This window comes from Mus caroli, chromosome 10, assembly GCF_900094665.2.
Source record: "Mus caroli chromosome 10, CAROLI_EIJ_v1.1, whole genome shotgun sequence".
NCBI classification, from domain to species: Eukaryota; Metazoa; Chordata; class Mammalia; order Rodentia; family Muridae; genus Mus; species Mus caroli.
Genome location: NC_034579.1, coordinates 83456560 through 83480671, shown reverse-complemented (window position 1 = coordinate 83480671; position 24112 = coordinate 83456560). Strand labels below are relative to the sequence as shown.

The 24112-nt window shown below is 40.2% G+C and overlaps 1 protein-coding gene across 5 annotated transcripts in view; it reads left to right on the top strand.

Moving 5' to 3' along the window:
- Scyl2 (SCY1 like pseudokinase 2) overlaps positions 1-24112 on the top strand; it is a 48077-nt gene that overhangs the window by 6286 nt on the left and 17679 nt on the right. For all 5 annotated transcript variants that reach the window (XM_021174278.1, XM_021174275.1, XM_029482581.1 and 2 more), the window contains exons 2-9: positions 1620-1824; positions 9877-10034; positions 12840-12984; positions 17612-17761; positions 19728-19949; positions 20850-20966; positions 22118-22243; positions 23343-23519. In XM_021174278.1, the coding sequence (XP_021029937.1) occupies positions 1648-1824; positions 9877-10034; positions 12840-12984; positions 17612-17761; positions 19728-19949; positions 20850-20966; positions 22118-22243; positions 23343-23519 (1272 nt within the window). In that variant the 5' untranslated portion in view covers positions 1620-1647. The remainder of the gene's footprint in view (positions 1-1619; positions 1825-9876; positions 10035-12839; positions 12985-17611; positions 17762-19727; positions 19950-20849; positions 20967-22117; positions 22244-23342; positions 23520-24112) is intronic.

The following is a 24112-nucleotide window of genomic DNA, read 5'->3' as shown; positions in this document are numbered from 1 at the left end:
GGAACTCACTTTGTAGACCAGGCTGGCCTCGAACTCAGAAATCCGCCTGCCTCTGCCTCCCAAGTGCTGGGATTAAAGGTGTGTGCCACCATGCCTGGTTGAGTTCATCTTTTTTAATGTTTTGTTTTTAGATTTATCTTGCCTATATACATGTGTATGTATCATGTGTGTACATGGCATCCATGGAGGAGGGAAGAGGGTGTTAGATCTCTGAAATTATAGATGGTTATGAGTGCTAGGAACCAAAATTGGGTTCTTTGCAAAAGCAACACGTGTTCTTTTGTTTTGCTTTTATTTTTTTGAATCAGGGTTTCTCTGTGTAGCCTGCCTTTCCTGAAATTCACTTTGGAGACCAGGCTGACCCATAGCCTGCCTCTTCCAAGTGCTTGGATTAAAGTCTGAGTCATCACTGCCCTGCTCTAGCTAGTGCTCTTATCCCCAAAGACATCTCTCCAGTCCTTTTGAGCTTCTGCTACTGTTTCTGTAACATGGCACATTCAAGTCTCTGATTTGCTACTGGAATTTGGGCTGTCTGGGTGTGCCATCGGACTGATCACTTAAGAACAGAAACATCCCATTGACATCATCCTCATCCTACTGTATAATGGGGTGCAGAGCATAGGGTGGAGCTCGTCTGGCAGAGTTAGAAGAGTCGATAAGTTATTTTGAACAGGATTTTGTATCCTTTACCTTGTCAAAATCAGCAGATGCTCACAGAGAGCAACTTGGCACAGCAAATAAGTGTTTTTATAATGCCAATAGCAACATTCCTGACTGCTTACAAAATGCAGTATTACATTAAAAAGGGAAAGTGGATTCATTTCCACTTTATAGTTCAAATCTTTAGTAGCAGAAAGTAGCTTACATTTGCATAATTATAACCAACAGAGCAAGTAGAACGCACGCAAGTCCAGTGGTCTTCAGATATTTTGCGTCTGTGCCAGTTAAATGCATTTTGTGTGTTTTTAGGTTGATGGCATCTGAACATTTTAAGAGCTGAAGTAATTGCAGAGGGCTAGTTCCTCCTTCTCCTTACAGTTCTCTTCTTCCCTTCTTCTTCCTTCTCTTCTGAGTCAGGCCTCAGTCTGTAGGCCACATTGGCGTCTACTTGTAGCAGCTTTCCTCCCTCAGGGGTCTCAGAGCTTGTATTAGAGGTATGAGCCACAGACTGTTGTTGTCTAAGTTGGTTTGAACTCGAGGACTAAAGGGATCCTCCTGACTCAGTCAGGAGTAACTGAGACTATGGACACACACCACTGTACCAACCAATACTTTTAGAAAACGTTTGCAATCATTTTAGGGTTGGTATGTTTTATATTTATACACACACACATATACATAACACACTATATATACATATATATATGTATAGTATAGGTTTATTGCTGAATAAGACATTGGGTCCTTTAAACATTTTATTTTGTTTTTATTGTGAAGAGTGTGTTCTAGACTAAAATTTATACTCATGGTTACATTCTCTGATGACAAAAAAATCAACTTAGAACTTTACATGGTGTTGTTGCTCTTTTGGAGGGGACATATTTTTGGAACTTACTATGGACATGTGCTGAGGACAAGTAAAAACGGTTGAGCTTTTTCATACCCTTTTGTGTTTCTAGGTGACTTGAACTACCAAGTACTGCAGCCATGGAGTCCATGCTTAATAAACTGAAGAGTACTGTTACAAAAGTAACAGCTGATGTCACCAGTGCTGTGATGGGAAATCCTGTCACTAGAGAGTTTGATGTTGGTCGACACATTGCCAGTGGTGGCAATGGGTTGGCATGGAAGATTTTTAATGGCACAAAGAAGTCAACAAAACAGGTTAGTTATGAATGCAATTTGAACGAGTACACATGTGAAATATCACAGGGTGAGTCATTTTCGTATTAAGAAATGTCAAAAGGTCTTGACTGGATTTCCCCTGAAGCAGTTAGTTCAGGCTGTCCTCCTACTCCAGCTCACTGTGTAGGTGGCATTGCCCTTGAACTTGAACATGTGGAGATTATAAGAGTGAGTGCCAGTGTTTGAAGACATTTGTTGTGTGTGTGGTTTTGGCATGCCTAGGTTTGGGTGAGTGTGTGTGTGTGTGTGTGTGTGTGTGTGTGTGTGTGTGAAGGCTGGAGGTCAACACTGGGATGTCTTTCTCAACCGTTCTCCATGTTGTCATCTTTTGAGGCAGGGTTCTCACTGAACCTGGTACTTGATTGCCTAGGCTTGCTAGCCAGTGAGCTCTGGGCATCTGTCTGCTTGTTTCCTCCTGGTGGGCACGCTGCTTGGCCTGCTTTTATGTAGGTGCTGGGGATCTAAACTCAGATCCTTGCTTGCACAGAAATCACTTTACCCATTGAGCCATCGTCATTCCTACCCTTCACTGGAATCTTACATGGCCTCTTTCAGTCTCATTTTGTTTTATGAAATCAAAGCAAATGCTTTTAAATCTGTTGTTATGTCCTTGCTGCAGTCTCATCATTTGATGTGCCTTAACATCTTTCAGGTTTCTTCTCCTTGATTAATAAAATAAAAATCTCATGTTAGCATATTAGATGGTAGTATTCAGTAAGGTATATGTTTTAGGATAAAAATTCCCAGTCTCAATTTTAATATTTATCAAAATGTTACCGGCCAAATATCCTATTAAATGTTGCCAGCACTATGTATGTTGTATTGGTATTTTTGTTGTTGTACTAGAGAACTGAACATGGGTTTCACATGTGCTAGGTAAGGACTTGACCACTGAGTTGTACCTCAGTCCAGTTTTGCTCTGTTATTTTCCCTTATATTCTATAGAATTATAGAAAATAGATTTCTCTAATTTTCATTTGTTTATTCACATTATTTATTTTGGCTTATTGTTATACCTGATAGCTCTTATTACCACCAGAGAGGTACGATTGTAAAATATAGCAAGTAGTCAATTTGGACATATTGCTTTTGTTTTAAGTTGTTTTCACATTTGCCTTTTTTTAGTGGAGTAGTTTGAATAAGTTATATTAAACAAAATTAGCCTAAGAGATGAGGAGGTAGTTTTTAGAAATGTAAAGGATGATTACTTAATTAATAGATTAATTTGTGTAATTAATAGATGTATTTGTGGGGTGGGTTGTGCACATGAATGAATGCATGGACCTTTAAAGGCCAGAGGCAGCAGATCCCCTGGAGTCACCTTGCATGGGTGCTGGAACTGAATGCAGGTCTTCTGGAAGAGCCATCTCTCCAGCTCCTGTTACATTTTTAACAACGTGGATACTTTTTTGTTTCTCCCATTGCTCCATTGCATTTGCCTGTGTACACAGCTGTGCCCTGTGGTGAAGACAACATGTACTCTTTTCAGCTTGTGGGTCCTGGGCTGAGAAGTCAGCTTGTCAGGCTTGCTGGCAAGTGCCTTCCCCATGTCTCACTAGCCCAATTATTGTTAAATTTCATTAGCAGGTTCTGTTGAAATTGTTAAGGTTAGAAATAGCCAGGTTTATATTTACTGTAAAAATAGGATTTCCTTGTTTTTATTGCCATTTGTTTGGAAACCTATTGAGATCCAAAGTTGACACTTATTTTAAATGATAGTTAATTTAAATTGTCAGATTTGAAGCTTGTTTTCTCTTTCAACTCAGCAAGTCTGTCTAGCAGGTTAGTGGTTACAAAGTATCGACTAATTGAGACTCATTAATGATGTTTTAAATGGCTATTCCTCCACAGACTTAGTACAGATTGCTTCTGTGCTCATTTTCAACAACATAGTGCTGGATGACTAAGATAAATTGTAAGAAATATTGTTGATTTTTATCATTGTAGGACTATCATAGTGTGCCCTTAATAAATGAAAACAACTTTGCTATTGTTAGGCGCTATAAATTTTGGGGGTCCACTGTCATGTACTTGATGACTAACACATTGGTTCATAGTGATTATGAATAAGATGAAAATCCACACCAAACTTACAGAATTAAGCACTTTTATTCAGGACATGGAAGTAAACTATTGTCTTTATGCCTAACCAGAGGGCTTTGGGTACAGGTGTTAATATACACCAGTGGTGAATATATTAAATACCACCATAAGGTTGGCGCTTACATTGATGTTCACAGAACAGGAGAGTGAGGCACAAATGGTGGATCCGCAGCCCTGGTCTCAACTGTAAACTAAGTGAGCTGACTTCTCCCAAGAGGCTTTATTCTGTTCCTTTCTTTCCTTAAATGTATTATTTGGGGTTAGGACATACCTGGATAAACCAGTGTTCTTGGTGGACATAGTTTTTGTTCGCTTTTGTTCTTAGCTTTTTTCATAAACTGTATTTTGATTGTATGTTCCTCCTCCCCCAGCTCCTTCCAGATCCTGTCTACCCACCCAACTTATGTTCTCTGTCTTAAGAAAAAACCCAAACAAGCCACAAAACACAAAAATCACAAAAGCAAAAGTCAAAACAAAACGAGCAAAAGACCAATAAAGTAACAAATGCCAGAACAGAAATACAGTTTCGAATTATTTTCCTTTGGTGCCTGCAACCCCACAGTCTTCAGCTCAAATAGAACTTCTCCCTCAGCCTTCCTAGTGCTGGGATTATTGGTGTGTGCTGTGATCTGGGCTTGGCAGTTTTTCTTTACCTAAGAGCCACTAGGAATGCTCGGGGAAGTGTGTGACACATTACTGTAGGATCCTCTGCTGGTCTGTTGGTTCTGCACCGGCTTTTTCAGTGGCTGGATCTGTGCAGACTCCATCAGCTGTTGGTCTCTCTAGCTCCCTGCCCACCTTGCCCCAGGCACCCTTGTTAGGGTCGTATATTTGGGTAGAGGAGCTGTCTAAAGTTTTGAAGTTGCAGTGACACAGTTCCTTTTCACCTCTTAAGCTTTTAAGTACTGTGTAATTACTGGTCTAGACTTTATCTCATCAAGTCTCTGTATAGTTCTGTAACTGAATCTTTCTCAAGAGTTTCAGATTCAGGTTTAAAAGATTAGCTGAACATAGGTGTTCTTTTCAAAAATATTATGTACTCTAAAAATATTTGAGAGGGGCTGGAGAGATGGCTCAGTGGTTAAGAGCACTGACTGCTCTTCCGAAAGTCCTGAGTTCAAATCCCAGCAACCACATGGTGGCTCACAACCATCCGTAATGAGATCTGACAGCCTCTTCTAGTGCATCTGAAGACAGCTACAATGTACTTAGATATAATAATAAATAAATCTTTAAAAAAATATTTGAGACCTTTTCTGAAACAATTCCTTTTTTAAAATTTACTTTTATTTTTTTTTATTTCATTGACTTTTCTGATCTTTGAATTGCACTTTAAAAAGCCAGGTAATTAGAATTAGAATTTTTGGAGCCAAATGTTATATAGATTGTATAAATAAGAAATTTTAACACTATACACACACTTTAAAAATTGGTATACTGTTGCTTTATATGTTAGGGTTATTTTAACTTTTAAGACTGCTAATTTAAGTAATTAAAATATGATACTTTTTGTTTTATATATATATACTTCTATTAACATTTTAAAAATTTTATTAATTTGTGTCCGTGTGTGTGCATGCACACACATGTGTGGAAGTCAGAGGACAGTTTGTAAGAATTGATTCTCCCCACCCCGTGGCACTTAGGCCATTGGACTTGGCAGCAGATGCCTTGCTGGGACATCTTTCTCTCCCCACCTCTGCACACTTTTAAGTAGAAGAATGATTATAAGTTTTGAAAAATTTTCATTTAGCTTTTTAATTTTTTTTTTTCAAATTGGGCATTGATTGACTTTGAAGTTCTGTTGCTCCTTACCCCATAGTGCTTCAGGATATTCTTAGAACTTTGAGTTAAATAGCTTTTTAGCTCTTGTCTTTTTTTTTTTTAGGGATCACAGAGATAGATCTATCTGTCTAAACATTCTGTCTGTCTATCTATCCTTCCATCCATCCATCCATCCATTATCTGTCTATCCATCCACTTATTGTCTGTCTGTCTTCTGTCTGTCTGTCTGTCTCTCTGGGATAGGGTCTCATGTAGTATGGCTAGCTTGTAACTTCCTGTGTGACTGAAGATTACTCTGAGCTTGCTTATCGTCTGTCTGTCTCTCCTGTCTGTCTGTTCATCCATCCATCCATCCATCTGAGGTAGGGTCTCATGTAGTGATGCTGTCCTGGAACTTGGCACATGGCTGAGGATTGCCCTGACTGCTTTCCTTCTCACCTAGATTGGAATGGCTGGCTTTGAAAAATCACTGCATAGTCAAGAGTTCCTTGTCCATAGTTTATTTACTTTGCTGAGACTAGGGTTAGACATGTACTTTCTACTTTCTACTGCAGAGTATTCATGTTTTATGTATGTGTGTTTTGTGTGTATGCACATGTATGTATATGTGTACACACACACACATATAATATATAGTGCCAATATTTGTGGGTAAGGCTTGTTTATATTATGTAGACAAAAGCATAATTCAATTATAATGACTAAATATAATTAAAAGTTTTAAAATGAAACTGTTCTATAAAATGTAATGCTAATAATTAAGTCACTTAGAGAAAAAATGATCACAAAAGAAAATGATTCTAGGTTAGTAATTTTATGAGTATATTCTATTACCTTTTTGTTTTAAAAAGCAAAGCAATCTCGTTACCTTTTTTTCTTTTTAAATAGGGATTGAACCCAAGGGTGTTTTGCAGCTATATGCCAGGCAAGTGCTGTACCAATGAGCCCTAGCTGTTTTGTTTGTTGAGAGAGAGAGAGAGAGAGAGAGAGAGAGTGTGTGTGTGTGTGTGTGTGTGTGTATGTATGTCTCTCTGTGTGTGTGTGTGTGTATACTGTGGTAGTGTGGAGGTCAGAGGTCACCTTCTGGGGGTTGGTCTCTCTGTCCCATGGGATCCAGGAATCAAGCTCATTTCTCAGACTTGCGTGCCGACTGCCTTTAGCTGTCTCCCCAGTCCTTTTTGACTTGTGAGACTTACACAGTCTGCACTGGTCTACAGCTTCCTGAGTGTCCAGGCTGCTCTCAGACTCACAGATCATTATCTCAGCCTCCTGTGCCCACCCTTCAGGCCATCAGTTGGTGTAAATGACATTTGCAGTTTAGTTTGTCACTCTGAAGAACTGCTAGCTAAGAATCAGGACAAGTGAGGAGGACAGTTGACACTCAGCAGTCTCCCGACAAGTCACAGGGACCCACAGAGCAGAGCACGTGGAGAACAGCTGAGTTTGACAACTGTCTCTGCGGCTCTGAGACGACTACACACTGCATTACATAATTTACATTGTATCTCTTGAACTATATTGTTTTCATTAGAGTTCAGCTTTACTGTAAGCAAGTAGCTTTTACAGATTATAAACAGGTCCTTCTGCCTCAGCCTCTCGGGTGCTAGTATTATAGTTGTGTTACTGTACACACCTGGGCATCTATCTCAATACTTTTATAAAGTTAGGCTAGTAAGAAAACAGTACTTTTTAAAAAAGATTTTTTTTTATTAGTTCTTTGAGAATTTTATAGAACGTTTGAACACATTTACCCCTCCACTCCCCTGCCTGCCCACCCTTCCCTTCCTTCCTCCTTCTCGCCCTCCCTGTGATAGATGGAAATTTTAGTTCAAAATGATAATAAAATTTTATTAATTGCTTGTCTTTATTGATAATCAGTAGACAGTAAACGTTTGAGAATCGTTTAGGTCTAAGCCATTGCTAGAGTCTATGACATTGTGTATGTTACAAAAAGTCTGAAATAACTGCAAGGTGACGGGTGAAGGGATGTTTATGCACGCGATCAGTGTGGACAGTACTAACTAACCCCCATCTGATGTTCTTGCCACCAGCAGTATTTCAGATTTTAGAGGTTTTGGGGGTCTGGAGTATTTGTAGACTTCACTGCTTGAGAACCTTAATATCTGAACTCTGAAAACCTTCCAACATTACAGGTTTTAATTTAATAAAAGTTTAGGTGTCAGCTCTTCAGATTACGGCTGCTTAATCTGATAGAAAAATAATAAAAATACAAACTGGAAATCATGTTGATCTAACCTTATGGAAAGTTTCAAAGTGCTGGGTTTAACTCAGGAGGCTTGAAATGGTTAACCCAGCTTTGTTGAAATTGATTAATTGTAAGTAACTGACTGAGTAGAAAAGTTCTAAAGAGAGTTGATAACCTGTGGTGGTCTACGGAGGTGGAATCTTGTTTTTGAAACTAGGGCAGTCCATTTAGGATCCCCTGATAGAATTGTGTTTCTTTTCTTCATTCCTCTTTAAGAGCAGGGAAATGGCAAGAGCGCCAGAGCCATTTCATGTGATCCGTTCTAAAACTGTGACACTGTGAGAAACACATTTAAATTAGATGCATTTATAAAAGGTGTTAGAGAAGAGCACTTACTAAAATAAAATTTTCCACGTGAATACAAGTGAAGAGTGAGGTAGGAATGGATGCTGAGGTCATCTATGTCCAGAGGTAGTTAGTGTCATATGAGACTCTGCCTTCTGGTTATGCTGTATTTCCTAAAGCCCTGTAGACACAGTCTGAGCATCCCTACACTAACATCCCAAATTCCAGCCATTTGAGTGACAGCATGATGTGTTAAGTAGAAAACCCTACACCTGATTTCATACAAGTGCCTAAGTACTGTTTAAAAAACTATCTTCAGGTGTGTGTGAAGTATATGTTGCATCCCGTCCCCAAGAGAGCTTATGCATTGTAAAATCCTGTTTGTATCAGGAGCAGCCTGGTCCCAAATAGCTTTTTTTGTACAAGGGTTATGCAAACTGTATATGAAATTTAACGCTGCCACTCAGCTTCCTTGACCTCTGCCCCAAAGGCATTATCACATGAATTCTCCCTGTTTGTCCTGGGTTATTTCTTAGCTGACAGATTGGTATATTTGCTCTAGAATTAAAGGTTAGGTGCCCGAGTCTTGACTCTTCAGCATACTTGGTTTGGAGTCTTTTATAACATTCATTCTCCAGTGGCCCTGTTTAATGAGATGACCTTAAATTAATGTCTGATGTCCTGTGAAGAACTAGTAATCCCTAAAAAGGACTTATCCTGGTGCTTGGCACATAACTGCAAGTGTTCTGTAAGTAATAAGCTGGCTTGAGAAACACTTCATTGGTTCAGTCTTTGGTAGACCAACGCCCTGCAACTTTAGCTATGGGGTTTGATGCGTAAGAGTTCCCCTGATTACCTTTTATAATGCTGTGGTTTGAAAATAACAAAAGCCAGGATATGAGTTTACAGTCAATGGAAGAACCAAGCGACAAGAGCGGTAATACAGGGACAGGGAAGGCGGAGTGCAGTGACCATGCAGTGACTGCCCACAGAGGACAGGGACAGGGAAGGTGGAGCACAGTGACCATGCAGTGACCATGCAGTGACTACCCACAGAGCACAGGGACAGGGAAGGCGGTGTACTCACATTTTAAAGCTCCTTACATAATAGGTTTTGTGTAAACAGTCATCTCCGACAGAGAGCCTGTCTTTGTAAAGTTCTTTTTTTCCTTAAATTTTGTTGCTGGGCTGGGTTTGGTCTAGCCCTTCACATACTGGGCTATGGGAGTCCCGTTACAAATAACATTTTGAAGGTTTAAGCATTTATTCAAATGTTTTGTTTGAGTTAAGAGCACTACTACATAGAGGAACGAGTGGCACATAGCTTGTGTATGTTTCTGATAATTACAAGATGGGGATTCCCCGTGGTCTCCTTATGAGAAGTGAGGACGGGGGTCTGACGCTGCTAAACATATTTGGATTTACTTATCTTTATTTACTCAGCTTTTTCATTGGTATACTATTGCAATATTGCTAACATTTCTAAAACCTTAGTTTTAGTTATTTGTTCATAGACCGTTATGGCACTCAGATATAATTTTACTGCTTTTATATATTTCCTGATAAAATTAGCTATATTTTTTTAAAATTAGGAAGTGGCTGTTTTTGTCTTTGATAAAAAGCTGATTGACAAATATCAAAAATTTGAAAAGGATCAAATCATTGATTCTTTAAAACGAGGAGTCCAACAGCTAACCCGACTACGACACCCTCGGCTTCTTACTGTCCAGCATCCTTTAGAAGAGTCAAGGTAAGTGTTTGATAGTTCATACAGGAAATGTCCTGAATAAGTAGTTAAAAGTAACTATTTGGTCTGTTTCAAATATTATCAACAAAATAGCTTGAAAACTAAGTGTTGAGATCAGATGGATCATTTGTTACCCTAAAATTTATATTATCATGCATGCATGTGTCTATTTATTTTTATGTGCTTGTGTGTCTGCTTGTGAGTGTATGTGCACCGTGTGTGTAGCCTTCAGGCCAGAAGATGGTGTCGCTCCTGGAAGTGGAGTTGGCAGCAGCTGTGTGCCACTGAGTGGTGCTTGGAACAGAACCTAGGTTCTCTGCAGGAACAGTCAGTGAGCCTCGACTAGCAAGCCTCTGCTAGAGAGCCTCTGCGTGTGTCGAATGAAATATTGGTACTTTTCACATTTGTCACGAGTCCATACTTGTTTCTAGTAGTCATAGCAGATCTGAGGGAACTGGAGCAGTCACTGCTTGAAAGAGGCTGTTGTTGCTGTTTGGCTAGTATTTCTGATCTGCTTTTCACTAAAGCTCCTGGGATCGCTGATGTATGTGTCCCAAGTGCTGGTCTAGACGTTAACCCTTTAATGTCCTGTCTGTCAGTCCATAGTCTCCGTTATCTCACCATCGATTTTACTGGATGGTAAGCTTAGGAAATCAGAAAATAGGACTTATGTATCGTCATGACTGCACCAATCCTTTAGATACCCTACCTTTGCAAATTTTTTCCATATTATTCATAGTCAGCTTTTCAGCGTTATTTCTTCCATACTCCTTAGCCCACTGTCCCCTTGTATTCACTTAGAAGGTTTTTAAGTTGTCAGCAGTTGTGTTCTGTGGCTTTAGGGTGTTAAGGATAAGGCAGGAGCAGGCAAGCAGCGGGTTCTAAGCTTCCCATCTCCCTTCAGCTGGGACAGGTTGACTTTTGTTTGTTTTACATATTAGGTTTCTGAAAGCGCCTTGTTTGAAAGCCTCAGTAAGTCTCTCCATCTCATGATTCCCAAACAAAGGCACAGACATTACCACGCGCAAAGTTGTGCAGATGCCTCCCCAGGACGAGGATGGGGCACCATTGAAACTCTGGCTTGAATGGCAAACCTGGGGGTTGGCAGCTTGGTTCCTGAGCCTATGTGCTAGCTCACGCATGCCCACTCTCTCTCAACCATACCATACTGTGCTACCAAGAAGTATGCTCAGATCTCTTATTATAAAAATGTCTCTGTTGTGTTTGTCATCTATTTGTCTTATGTCTCATAATATGTTTGAAGTTTCCTGAGATGAGAAGGGCTAGTGGACTTTCCTTTATCATATAGCTTTTTATACAGTGATTTAGATAATAGAGTTAGGAAATTAAACATTTTTCTTTCCATTTATTAAGTTGGGTGTGTGTGATGATATGTATGGGCATACATGTCCTGGTGTGTGTAAAGGTCAGAGGACAGTTTTGTGGAGTCAGTTCTCTCCTTACACCATTATATGGGTTCTGGGGATAGAACCCAGGGCAATAGACTTGCATGACAATCTCTACCTGATGAGCCTTGAAAATAGGAGTTTATTTGTCCTCAGGAAGAGGCACAATTCAGAGGTTACTTTATGACATGTAGTTGTGAGGTTTATGAAAATTGTAGTAAGCATTCATCATAGGAGGAGGGACACTTTAAAGACTAGAAGCAATAATTTCCAGTTTTTAATGTATTGTTAGGATTGAGATGATAGATTTAGATTCCACATTTCTTTTCATTTGAAAAAATCAGTTCAAGGCAGAAGGAAAGCTAAGCAGTGTATCACAGACACATGGAGTCTGAGTGCAGAGCCGCTGTTGAATAACCAGCATCTTGAAGCTGGAGCCTGGAGCTGGAGCCTGGCTTGTCCTTTGCACCTGAGCCCAAAGCTAAAGCCTGGCTGGGCCTGGAATGCTTGGTAATTATGACAGCAGCGCTAAGTTCATTGAGCGTGCTCAGCAGAAGCTGGTGCCCTGCCTTCTACTTTACATGATTAAGGCCCTTGGTTCTTACGGAACCCTCCAGAGTGTGTCTGTTAGCACCATCTTACAAACGACAAAGAGAGGCTCCTAGAGATGGTGTGCAGCATCACCAAGACAGTAAATAGAAAAGCCAGGGCTTGGGGCAGACCTTACCTGTCTCAAAGCTTGAGGTGATCATTATGTCATGGGTACAGGCTGTCAGTCTCCATGGTAACATTCAATGAACATTAAAATCTTTTAAATCAACAAAACAAAACAAAAAAGAAAAAACAAAAAACCAAAACCAAACAAACCAAAAAACAAACCAGTAATTGAAACTTAAACTGTTGAATCCTTCCTTTCAAAATGATGTACAAAGTAGATAAAGCTGTTTTCATTGAGAATGGGTAGGGCCTGTGTCCCCGACTTGCTCCTGCGGACTGTGAGAAAGCTGTAGGTTTCTTGGAGCGTATTCTGAAAATTACAGCCTTACAGATAAGTGTAGGAGGGCTTCATGAAACAGTTTCGAGTCAGTTCTTTGGTTTTCAAGCAATCACTTAAAAAGCAAAATTGAAATATTTTCTGACTTTTAAAATGTAAAATATCACAGTCGTCACAGTACTTAGCTTAAAAGATTGAATGACTTATCCCGTGCGGTTTGTGTGTAAATATGCCTTTGCTGGTTTCGGGGTGCTGTAGTCATGCTGGGGTTATCACCCCAGACTCTCTTACTGCTATGAAGTAGTTTCTTAACTAACTTAGCTCTTTGATAGGTTATCTGTTATTTTATATGTATTTACCTTTTATAACGTGTAAAAGTGATAGTAACTCTTTTCTCTTTTGAAACAGGGATTGCTTGGCATTTTGTACAGAACCGGTTTTTGCCAGTTTAGCCAATGTTCTTGGTAACTGGGAAAATCTGCCCTCCTCAATATCTCCAGACATCAAGGATTATAAACTTTATGATGTAGAAACTAAGTATGGTTTGCTTCAGGTATGTAGTTTTATTTAATATGGGACAAGTTTCTTTTTCTTTAAAACAATTTGCATCTATTTCAGATTGATCTACCACGAAGACTACATGATGTAAACCTTTGGCCCTTGACAATAATTTGGAAATTATTTTCATGTCTTAGAATTTTTGTTGTCTTTATCATTAGTCTTAAGTTATATTTTATGTGTGCCCCCCCTTCCCTCCTCCTCTCCCCCTAAAAAACAAACAAACAAAAAACCCAGCCAAACATACAAATTAGGTCTTACCATATTGTTCTGGCTGGTCTGGTACTTGCTATATAAGCCAGGCTAGCCTCGAACCACAATGCCTTGCTAAATTATTTTAAATATATGAAACTGATAACATTGGTAACCTTTGAGGGGATCACTTGTTGGCTGTTGGGTAAGTTCCTTTTAATTCTTTTAAATTATGTAAGTTTGTTTCATAAACTTTTTTGTTGTTATAGCTCATAAACAAAACTTTAATAATGAAAATAAAGGTATTTAATAACTATAAAATATTTTTAAGGAAATTTAGATTACATTGAGAGGTATTGTTGGTCTTTTCATATATGCCTGTTTTAAGATTTTTCTTTTTCTGCTTACTAGCACCATGGATTAGGTTCGCTAGTAAATTCTGAGTTCCTTTGAAATAAAGATTATATTACTTACTAAAAATTTTAAAACAATTTAAAATTGTATCATTGTGCCTTAAGTGGGGGAGTGTGTATGTGAAGGTCAGAGGACAACTTGTGGGAGTGGGTTCTCCTACGTGTGTGAGGCCTGGGCTTGGCAGCAGATGCTTCTCCCTGCTGAGCATCATCTGCTGAGCATCGTCTGCTGAGCGTCATGTCAGCCTTGAGCATTGTCCTTCTTACCTGTGCTGCTGGTTAATACCCGAGCTGTGAGAGCCAGCGTCAGGAAGTGCCCTGTCATTGTCATTAGGTCTCTCATCCATTTCCAGGTGGTTGATTGGTTTTACTGTTCTTGTGTAGGGCCTTTTCCATGTTCAGTACATGCTGTGCCATCGAGCTACAGCTCTAGCTTGAGTTAACTTTTGTGAATGTCATAAAGGTCCAACTTCATTCTTTGATAGTTTGTTTTCCTAGCATCATTTATTAAGAAGCTGGGCACCCCCGCCCCCTATTGAATGCTTTTAGTGCCACCGTAAAAAAAATCATTTGACCATATGTAGAGACTATTTCTAGGTTTTTCTTCCTGACTCATTGGTCTGTCTTTGTGCCAGCACCACCTTCATTTTGATTGCTGTTGTTTTGTAGCAGGCAACTGGACTGTTTTCCCAAACTACAAAATAATTTGAAAGGTTAACAGACAGATAGTTAAAATAAAAACAAGAAAAAAATAGAAGCCGGAGAAAAGGCTTAGCAGATCAGAGCACTTGCTGTGTATGCACAAGGACCTGAGTCTGAATTCTCTGCACTTGCTTAAGGAATTGCATGTGTGCACGCCTGTAATCCAGTCTGTTGGGCAGAGTCTGCGGATGGGTCCAGTCTGCCAGCCTAGCTCTGGGCTCAGTGAGAGGCCCCGAGTGAGTGACAGAGCAGTACACTGATGTCCTCCTCCGCCCCTCCCCCCATGCATGCACATAACCACCCCACATATGAACTCTCATGCATACTAAAAGTAACCCCCATATGTATCTGTGTACATAGTCCTGATCTGTGCCTTAGAGTTAATATGCTACAGCACTGGCGTTTTAACTAAAGTATATGGGACATGATCCCTGTATAGAAATATAACTAAGTCACTCTTCTAAAAATATACAGTAAGTATGTAGCTTGTTTTCTTGTGAAGTTAAGGAAACTTCTAGATTTGAAAAACTTTGGTTTTTTCTTTTTTTTTTAAAGACTGTTTATTTTATTTTTTTTTATTTTTTAAAGATTTATTTATTTATTTATTATATGTAAGTATACTAGCTATCTTAAGACACTCCAGAAGAGGGCATCAGATTTCGTTACAGATGGTTGTGAGCCACCGTGTGGTTGCTGAGATTTGAACTCAGGACCTTCAGAAGCGCAGTCAGTGCTCTTAACCACTGAGCCATCTCGCCAGCCCCTTTGTTCTTTTTTAAGCTATGTTTGGGAATAATATTTTTGAAAATGTACAACTTTACAAAGTTTATCGTCATCTGTTACCTTTGTAACAGTGGTTTCGTTGTGACATTTCACACCTATGTGTAATGTGTTTTGATCCTGTTCTTCATTACTCTCTTATCACTGCTCCCCACCCCTTCCTCTCCTCTCTTTTTAAAAACATGTGTGTTTTTGCCTGCATAAATATGTGCACCATACCTAGGCCGAAGGAGGGCATCAGATCCCTTGTACCTTGAGTTATAGATGGTTGTAAGGCACCGTGTGGGAGCTGAGGATTGAATGGGGGCACCTCTGCTCTTCCCTGCTGAGTCATCATCTTTCCACCCCCCTTCATCTTTTTAACTAGTCTGTCTTCTGCCTTAATGTCTTTGTTTCTTTAGTGACCCAGTTAGTTTAATTAGGCTTGCTTGCAGGAGCCTGGGAACCTTACCAGTGACTATCAGTGAAGAAAATGCCTCTCCTGCTCTGAGAATGGTTAAACTGCCTGTAGATCCCCAGGGAGGACCCTGAGTTCCCACTCCCACTGTCATGAGTGGTGATGGGTCCAGTGTTGTGTAGGTAGTCACACTGCTGTGCGTCTCTGCAGGCAGCTCTACCAACTCTAAGAACCTTCAGCTAGCTCTATTGATCAGTGGTTTGGAAGGCAGTTCTGTCACGTCTGTTTAACAAAACAATAGCATTGTTTTTCCCTATTAGAACCTACAGCCTCCTCAGCTATAGGCTTTTAACCAGACTTAAAGTATTAGGTATACATTTCCTCCTATGGCCCGGACCTTAATTCCAGTCAGAAAGAGGTTGCTTACCTGGGTCACAGACTGTTACTGTTGCACCAATATAATTTAATATATAATATAAATTTTCCCAATATAATTTAATATATAATATAATATAATATAATATAAATTTTCCCTGGCAGGGAGTCCACAGCTAAGACCCTTGACAACCATTTCTCTAGCATCTTGTCAACTAGCCAGCAAGTAGAAAGCTTCCACTCTCTGTTCTGTGACCAACTGGGTTATCTTCTGTAGTAAAGTCTTACATTACAGTGTAGTTCTGGTGGGCATTCAGCAGTGACAATTACTTATATTTTGGAGGCCTCTTTGATCTGTAGCTCATAGGAAGGTAGTCTACTCCAGGGAGTGGGGTCTTATTTAATTACCTTTGGGAACATTTATAAATCTTAACCTTACATGACCTTTATGGGTTCCTGGAAGCCAAAGAAATGCTCCAGATTTTACTCTGAGAGATAGGAGGTTTGAATAGGAGAGTAAGTAGTCTGGGTTATGTTTTAACAGAGTGCTGAAGCAGCTGCCTTGATAGACTGTAGAAGAAGGGTAAGGGCAGAAGCCAAGAGATGTGATAGGTGTGGCTCCTAGGGCAGCCCTGGCCAGAGACAGTGGTGGTGCAGAGGTGGGAAGGGGGTAAACCTGGATCATGTCTTATGTCTATTTTGAAGTGAAAGTTAGATGCTTTGCAAATGTGTGTGTGTGTGTGTGTGTATTTATGTATAGTGACAGGGACTTACTGTGTAACCCTGGTTCATCTGTAATTTGCTATATAGTCCAAGCTGTCCTTTAACTCAGCAGAGATCCACCTGCCTCCACTTTCAGGGTACTAGGGTTATGAGGTTAAAGGCAGGTACTCCCATGGCGGGCTTATTGGCTAAATTAAAACAAACAACTCAGGATAATTCAGAGATTTTTGTTCTTAGTAAATAGAAAAACTAAGTAATTATTAACTAGAATGGAAAACATTATAGGACCGGTGAACTAAATTTGGAGTAGAAACTCAATTTCGGATTTCTCTGGGATTCTGATGCTTATAGGAGAGGGGGTGGGGGGAAGAGAAGGTGGTCTGGTGAGGAGGTCTGGGCATAGAGCAGAGGCCCTGCTCCACGGTCGAGGAGTAATGATGGTGAGAACTGGGGAAGTGAGCAGAGCCCAGAAAGCCAGGACAGCAGACTAGAAAGAAGGGACCAGGAGAGTTTGAGGAAAGCCAGGGACAGAGGTTTCTTGGAAGTCAGAGAGGGGCCACTTGCCAGAACCTACCTCTTCCTGCTATAGATATCAGTCTGCTCTGTTTACCTGACTCCACAGTCGTCTCTGGCACCGATATAAAAGTTACATTGTGTTAGTTCAGTGTGACTGTAAGTAAACATTAAATACTTAAAACTAAGCACAGTAATTACCTCTTAGAGAAGCTGAATTTTAAATATAAAGTGTAACTACATAAAAATCTTATCCAACTCAATGAGAAGTCTCACGTTTCAAACTGGAAATGAATTAATTTATCTCGTGTTTCAAACTGGAAATGAATTAATTTATACAGCAGAAGTTTATCTTCTTTCTGTTATTATAAAAAGAAACCTCTTTATAGCTGTACTTGAGTTTTGCTATACAATTTCCCCACGAGTTTGATTGCTAGCTGACTTGTGAAAACTAGGAGACCCAGCAGGTGCTGTCTTCCATTCAAAAGTCAATTTTTACAAGTCATTTTTTTATGTTTTATTTCCAGGTTTCTGAAGGATTGTCATTTTTGCATAGCAGTGTAAAAATGGTTCATGGAAATGTTACTCCTGAAAATGTCATTTTGAATAAAAGCGGAGCCTGGAAAATAATGGGGTTTGACTTCTGTGTGTCATCAAGTAACCCTTCTGAACAGGAGGTAATGGCAGCAGCTTTAGATTGGTTTAATGTTCTCACGTCTAGATTTTTAAAATCATGGAAATCTATGATTTTATCCGCAGTGGAGCAGAAAATGTTATGTAGCATGGTAAGGCATGGACTCAGTGATGGTGCATTGTGTGTCTGGCTGTAGGGAGAACTCTGACTGTCCCTGTGCCCTGCCAGAGAATAGTTGTCGGGTGACTGGTTCTCTAGATGTCTTGAGAAAAAGGCCCCAGAGAAAACTGAGCAACCTAGTTAAACAGAAATTTCTTTTTTAGAGATCCAGATACACAAACTGCTATGGTGATTGCTTAACACCGTTGCTCCTGCCTGTGAGACCGCGTGTCATCCTCAGGGATCACAGAGTACTAGCAGTGATAGCATGCTGACATTTATTAAGTATGTTCTTCATTTTAAAAAGCGGTTCAGTGTATTCTTTGGCAATCTCACACATGCGTATAACTCACTCTCCTCCCCACCCCCTCCTTTGATCTCCCAAGCTCTTGGGAGCATTTATGTAGGTACTCCTTACCACAACTCAGTGTGGTGTACGCGTAGGAGCAGTGAGTTTAGGTGCTTGCTGAGCACTCAGATAGGGTCTCAGCTCCGCCTTTCTACTCCCAAGCACTTGTCCCAGTGACTCAGGATACCTGTCCATTCATACTTAGAGCACTGCCTTAGGCCATCCAGGCTTTGCATTGATTGGTTCCCGATGACTTAGAAAACCTTTGTGATAGCACTTATTACAGCGCAGGCGTTTGTTGCACATGTTTTCCAGATTTGCTGACTTGGGAATTTTAGAGTTAAAGGTGATGGTAACATTTTCTCTTGCTTGACTCCATAAAATGATGTTGCTGTCGTTGTCTCTTTTAGTTTCAGAAAGAGGTTCTCTGTATGTAACCCTGTCTATCCTGGAAATCACTATGTAGAACAGGCTGGCCTTGAACTCACAGAGATCCACCTGCCTCTCTGACCCACATGCTGGAATTAAAGGCCTACTAAAGGTGCCACCACGCATAGCTGAGTCAGTACAAATTTAAAGATAGCTGTGGCCTGTGGTGGCTTGCTGTTACTTGAAGTCTAACCTTGTCATCCCCTTTCTGTCTTCTTTTTTTTTTTTTTTCATTTTTTTATTAGATATTTTCTTCATTTACATTTCAAATGCTATCCCAAAAATTCCCTATACCCTCCCCCCTCCCCCCTACCTGCTCCCCTACCCACCCACTCCCACTTCTTGGCCCTGGCATTCCCCTGTACTGAGGCATATAAAGTTTGCAAGACCAAGGGGCCTCTCTTCCCAATGATGGCCGACTAGGCCATCTTCTGCTACATATGCAGCTAGAGACATGAGCTCTGGGGGTACTGGTTAGTTTATACTGTTGTTCCACCTATAGGGTTGCAGATCCCTTTAGCTCCTTGGGTACTTTCTCTAGCTCCTCCACTGGGGGTCCTGTGTTCCATCTTTTAGATGACTGTGAGCATCCATTTCTGTATTTGCCAGGCACTGGGATAGCCTCACAAGAGAGAGCTATATCAAGGTCCTATCAGCAAAGTCTTTCTGGCATATGCAATAGTGTCTGGGTTTGATGGTTGTATATGGGATGGAGTGCATGTCTCTGGATGGTCTTCCGTCGTAGCTCTGAACTTTGTCTCTGTAGCATACCCTTCCATGGGTATTTTGTTCCCCATTCTAAGGAGGAATGAAGTATCCACGCGTTGGTCTTTCTTCTTCTTGAGTTTCATGTGTTTTGCAAATTGTATCTTGGATATTCTGAGTTTCTGGGCTAATAACCGCTTATCAGTGAGTGCATACTATGTGTGTTCTTTTGTGATTGGGTTACCTCACTTAGGATGATATCCTCCAGATGCATCCATTTGCCTAAGAATTTCATGAATTCATTGTTTTTAATTGCTGAGTAGTATTCCATTGTGTAAATGTACCACCCCCTTCTGACTTTTTACAGCCCAAGTTTCCTTGTAAAGAGTGGGACCCAAACTTGCCATCATTGTGTCTTCCAAATCCTGAATACTTGGCTCCTGAATATATCCTGTCCGTGAGCTGTGAGACTGCCAGTGACATGTACTCGTTAGGAGCTGTTATGTACGCCGTGTTTAATCAAGGGAGACCTATATTTGAAGTCAACAAGCAGGACATTTACAAGAGCTTCAGTAGACAACTGGATCAGGTATTCGACTATTAACATGGGTTTAGATCTCTCCTGGTTTTTTTTTTTTTCTAAAATGTAGACAAAAAATTCTTAAAAATATAGTATCTTTATTAATTTTTAAAAGATTTTTATGTACACATCCGATGCCTTTCAATCACATTCACCCCCTTTCCCACCTAACTCCTCCCAGACTCACCTCCCACCCCCATATTCCCAAGTGCCCTTCCAACTCAGGTCAGTTGTTTGTGACCATTAGGTTTGCTTTGCACTGTCCATGTCCTCACGAGTGTGTGCGTATCCCCTGGAGGGTACCCTCTCCCTGCAGCCAGCAGCTGCCACAGCTCCTTAGCGACGGCTGGGGTCCTTCTCCCATGCTGGAGAGCTGGCTAGCTTGGTCCTGTGCAGTCTTTGCAGGCAATCATAGCAGCAGAAATTCCTTCATTCAACATATTCCTTCATAGAAATGAGCACTTCATTTCAAGTTTGTGTAAAGACAGTTTAGTAACAGTCATTTCTTTTTTTTTTTGGAGACAGGGTTTCTCTGTGTAGCCCTGGCCGTCCTGGAACTCACTTTGTAGACCAGGCTGGCCTCGAACTCAGAAATCCGCCTGCCTCTGCCTCCCGAGTGCTGGGATTAAAGGCGTGCGCCACCACGCCCGGCAGTAACAGTCATTTCTATAAGTAATGGTTATATTAGTTCCTACAGCTTTATCATGACCTTTACTAGATAGAGTATTGTAAATACCCCTGCCTTACTTTAGACATGGAGGGACTTGGAATATTAAAGACATTTTTAGTTAATATTGAAAAAGTAGAGTTAGTGTTTGTGCTGTCAACTGTCAACAGCTATGCTGAGTAGAAAGGGTTCTTAGCCTTTTGAATGTTATATCTCATGTCTGGATTTGCTCTTTTGAATAGTTGAGTCGTTTAGGATCTAGTTCACTGACCAGTATACCCGAGGAAGTTCGTGAACACGTGAAACTGTTGTTAAATGTAACTCCAACCGTGAGACCCGATGCAGATCAAATGACAAAAGTGAGTACATCTGGAGTTTTGTATTAGATGATGGAACAAAAAAATAAAATTGCAGCTCTTTAAATGCATAACTTTGTCCTTAGATGCTATGTTCCTGAATGTATTAAATACTTAGCTTTAACATTAACTAGCTAAATAATTTATGTACACAGTTGTGAAGAAAATTAAGATTTCAAATAAACAGAGATCCTGATAGCATAACCAGGGATGCAGACATTCTGGATTCCCTGAAAAGTCAAAGCTTCATCTTTAACTTAGTAAATATATTATTCATCATGAACTCAAGGTATTTTATTCTTTTTTTTTTTATTTTATTTAATCTTTTTTTTTTAACCCTCCAGATTTTATTCCCCTCCCAGTCTACCCTTTGACTGTTCCCCATCCTATACCTCCTTCCCACCCCCCACCTCTCACCCTACCAGACCTCTAAACTCCCTGGGGCCTCCAGTCTTTTGAGGGTTAGGTACATCTTCTCTGACTGAACCCACACCTGGCAGTTCCCTGCTGTATATGTGTTGGGAGGTCTCATATCAGCTGGTGTATGCTGCCTGGTTCGTGGTCCGGTGTTTGAGAGATTTCAGGGGTCCAGGTTGAAACTGCTGGTCCTCCTACAGGGTTGCCCTTCTCCTCAGCTTCTTCCAACTTTTCCCTAATTCAACCACAGGGGTCAGCAGTTTCTGTCCATTGGTTGGGTGCAAATATATGTATCTGACTCTTTCAGCTGCTTTTTGGGTCTTTCAGAGGTATTCTATTCTTAAACACTTTATTTACTGGTTTTTAATGGTGTATCTGTTTGTGTCTGTGTAAAGGTGTGTGTTTGTGAGCACAAAAGTTGTCTGATGTTATGCTGGGAATTTTACTCAAGTCCTCTAGAATAGCAACACATGTTCTTCCCTGCTGAGCTATCTTTACAGCCCCAACTTTCAAACTATTTTAATTTTTCTGTATTTTATAAATAATGTTACTGCTTAGCTGATTTGAACTTGAAAAATGAATTTTTTATTTGGATTTTTCTAATTATAATTTTTATTTAATGTAATGTTTATAATATTGCTGAATATCTTGAATGCATTTTCCCTTTGTTGTGGTAATTTTAGATAAGAGTAACTTTAACTGAATATCAGAATAATTGGCTTCTTTCTGTATTGTAGATTCCCTTCTTTGATGATGTTGGTGCAGTAACACTTCAATATTTTGATACCTTATTCCAAAGAGATAATCTTCAGAAATCACAGTTCTTCAAAGGATTGCCAAAGGTTCTACCAAAGCTGCCCAAGGTTCGTTAATCAGTTTTTTACATAGTCAGGAGTTTTTAATTTAATATTTAGGTGGGCTTACTATAAATCACTCTTTCAATGAAGTAAGACAGCTTTACCTGAGGTACATAAGTGACAGTAACATGCTGCCAACTGAAGCCAAAGCCAAAGCTTAGGTATGATGCAAAACAGGTGGGATGTAAACCTTAGGATGCTTCCTGTGTTAAGGCTAACTGTGCTGGTTACCAAGTGTGTCCCCAGTGCTGTCTGTAAACAGCCCTGGTGGAGCTCACTGCTCACTAGCAGTTAAAGGATGCATCAATACTGATGCGATCCTACTGTATTCCTTACTCTCTTTCTCTAACTTACTAAACAATGAATGTCAAATAATATTCAAAATGTTGGTGAGGCTGGGTCTGGTGGCATATGCCTTTGCCTTTAATCCCAGCACTTGGTAGGGTAGGGCAGGTGGACATCTGAGTTCTAGGCTAGCCAGACTACACAGTGACACAGTCTTTTTTTGGTTTTTCGAGACAGGGTTTCTCTGTGTAGCCCTGGCTGTCCTGGAACTCACTTTGTAGACCAGGCTGGCCTCGAACTCAGAAATCCGCCTGCCTCTGCCTCCCGAGTGCTGGGATTAAAGGCGTGCGCCACCACGCCAGGCGGCACAGTCTTAAAAACAAAAATAATGGATGCTAGAGAAGACACTATTTGTAAGACTGTTATTTTCTGACTCTGAAATTGTTTGTAAAGCTTCAGCAGTCAGAGCCCTTGTCTGCTACCTTTTACTGTCATGGCTGTCACAGCTGCCGCAGCACACACAGCCATGGGTGCTGTCTGCGTTATCAGTTAGAGTGAGGTAGATGATCAGAGTCACGAGTGATAGGAAAAAGAGAAGAATCACTGTCAGTGAACGCAAGTTGAGCTTGCAAAGGCTAGAGCGAGCACGTAGCTTGGTTTATGGACATTGGGAGCCTGTGTTGATGTAACTAGCAACAGGGTCTAGAAAATATCTCCGTTTCAGCCATCAGCTTTATGGTCACTTCACACTTCAGTTGTAAATGCGGAAGTTCTGGAATACATTTTGTTTTTACACATTTTTCATTTTTTTCCCTCTCAGCGTGTCATTGTGCAGAGGATTTTACCCTGTCTGACCTCAGAATTTGTCAACCCTGATATGGTACCTTTTGTTTTACCTAATGTTCTGCTCATTGCTGAGGAATGCACCAAAGAAGAATATATCAAATTAATTCTACCTGAACTCGGTCCTGTATTTAAACAGCAGGAGCCAATCCAGGTATGTTGTGAGGACTTCTGAATATTTATGCGTTATTGTAATAGCTACTACCACTAAGAATAATACAGTGACTATTTTGAGCTTTTAAAAGAAATGGCTTAGTGCTGGCTGCTCTTGCAGAGGACCTGGCTCAATTCCCAGCACCCACATGGTGGCTCACAGCCATCTGTAACTCCTATCCTCGGGACCCAACTCGACTCCAGGAACCAGGCACAGACATACACATTCAGGCAAAACACCCATACATGTCAAATAAAAATAAATAAAAATGTTAAGTGTTTAAATACTTGAAGTACGTATATTAGATTTTTTCACTAGACAGAAAGCTAATATTATAATTAAACTTAGCAAATGAATGTTTGTGGCTTTTTATGTCATTGTCTTAGAAAATAAGTCGTAATCAGACTTTGCACGGGTTATATTGTCCCTAATTAAAAGCTGGCAGTTTGGAAAAATCAAGTTTTTGATACTTTTATTTGGCTTGATATTCCATTAGTTAATTTTTAGATGATGTGTGTCAGTTGTCTCTATTTTTTTTCTAATAATTTTATTAAAAGAGGAAAATGTGTAAAGCATCATAGAACTAATATGTG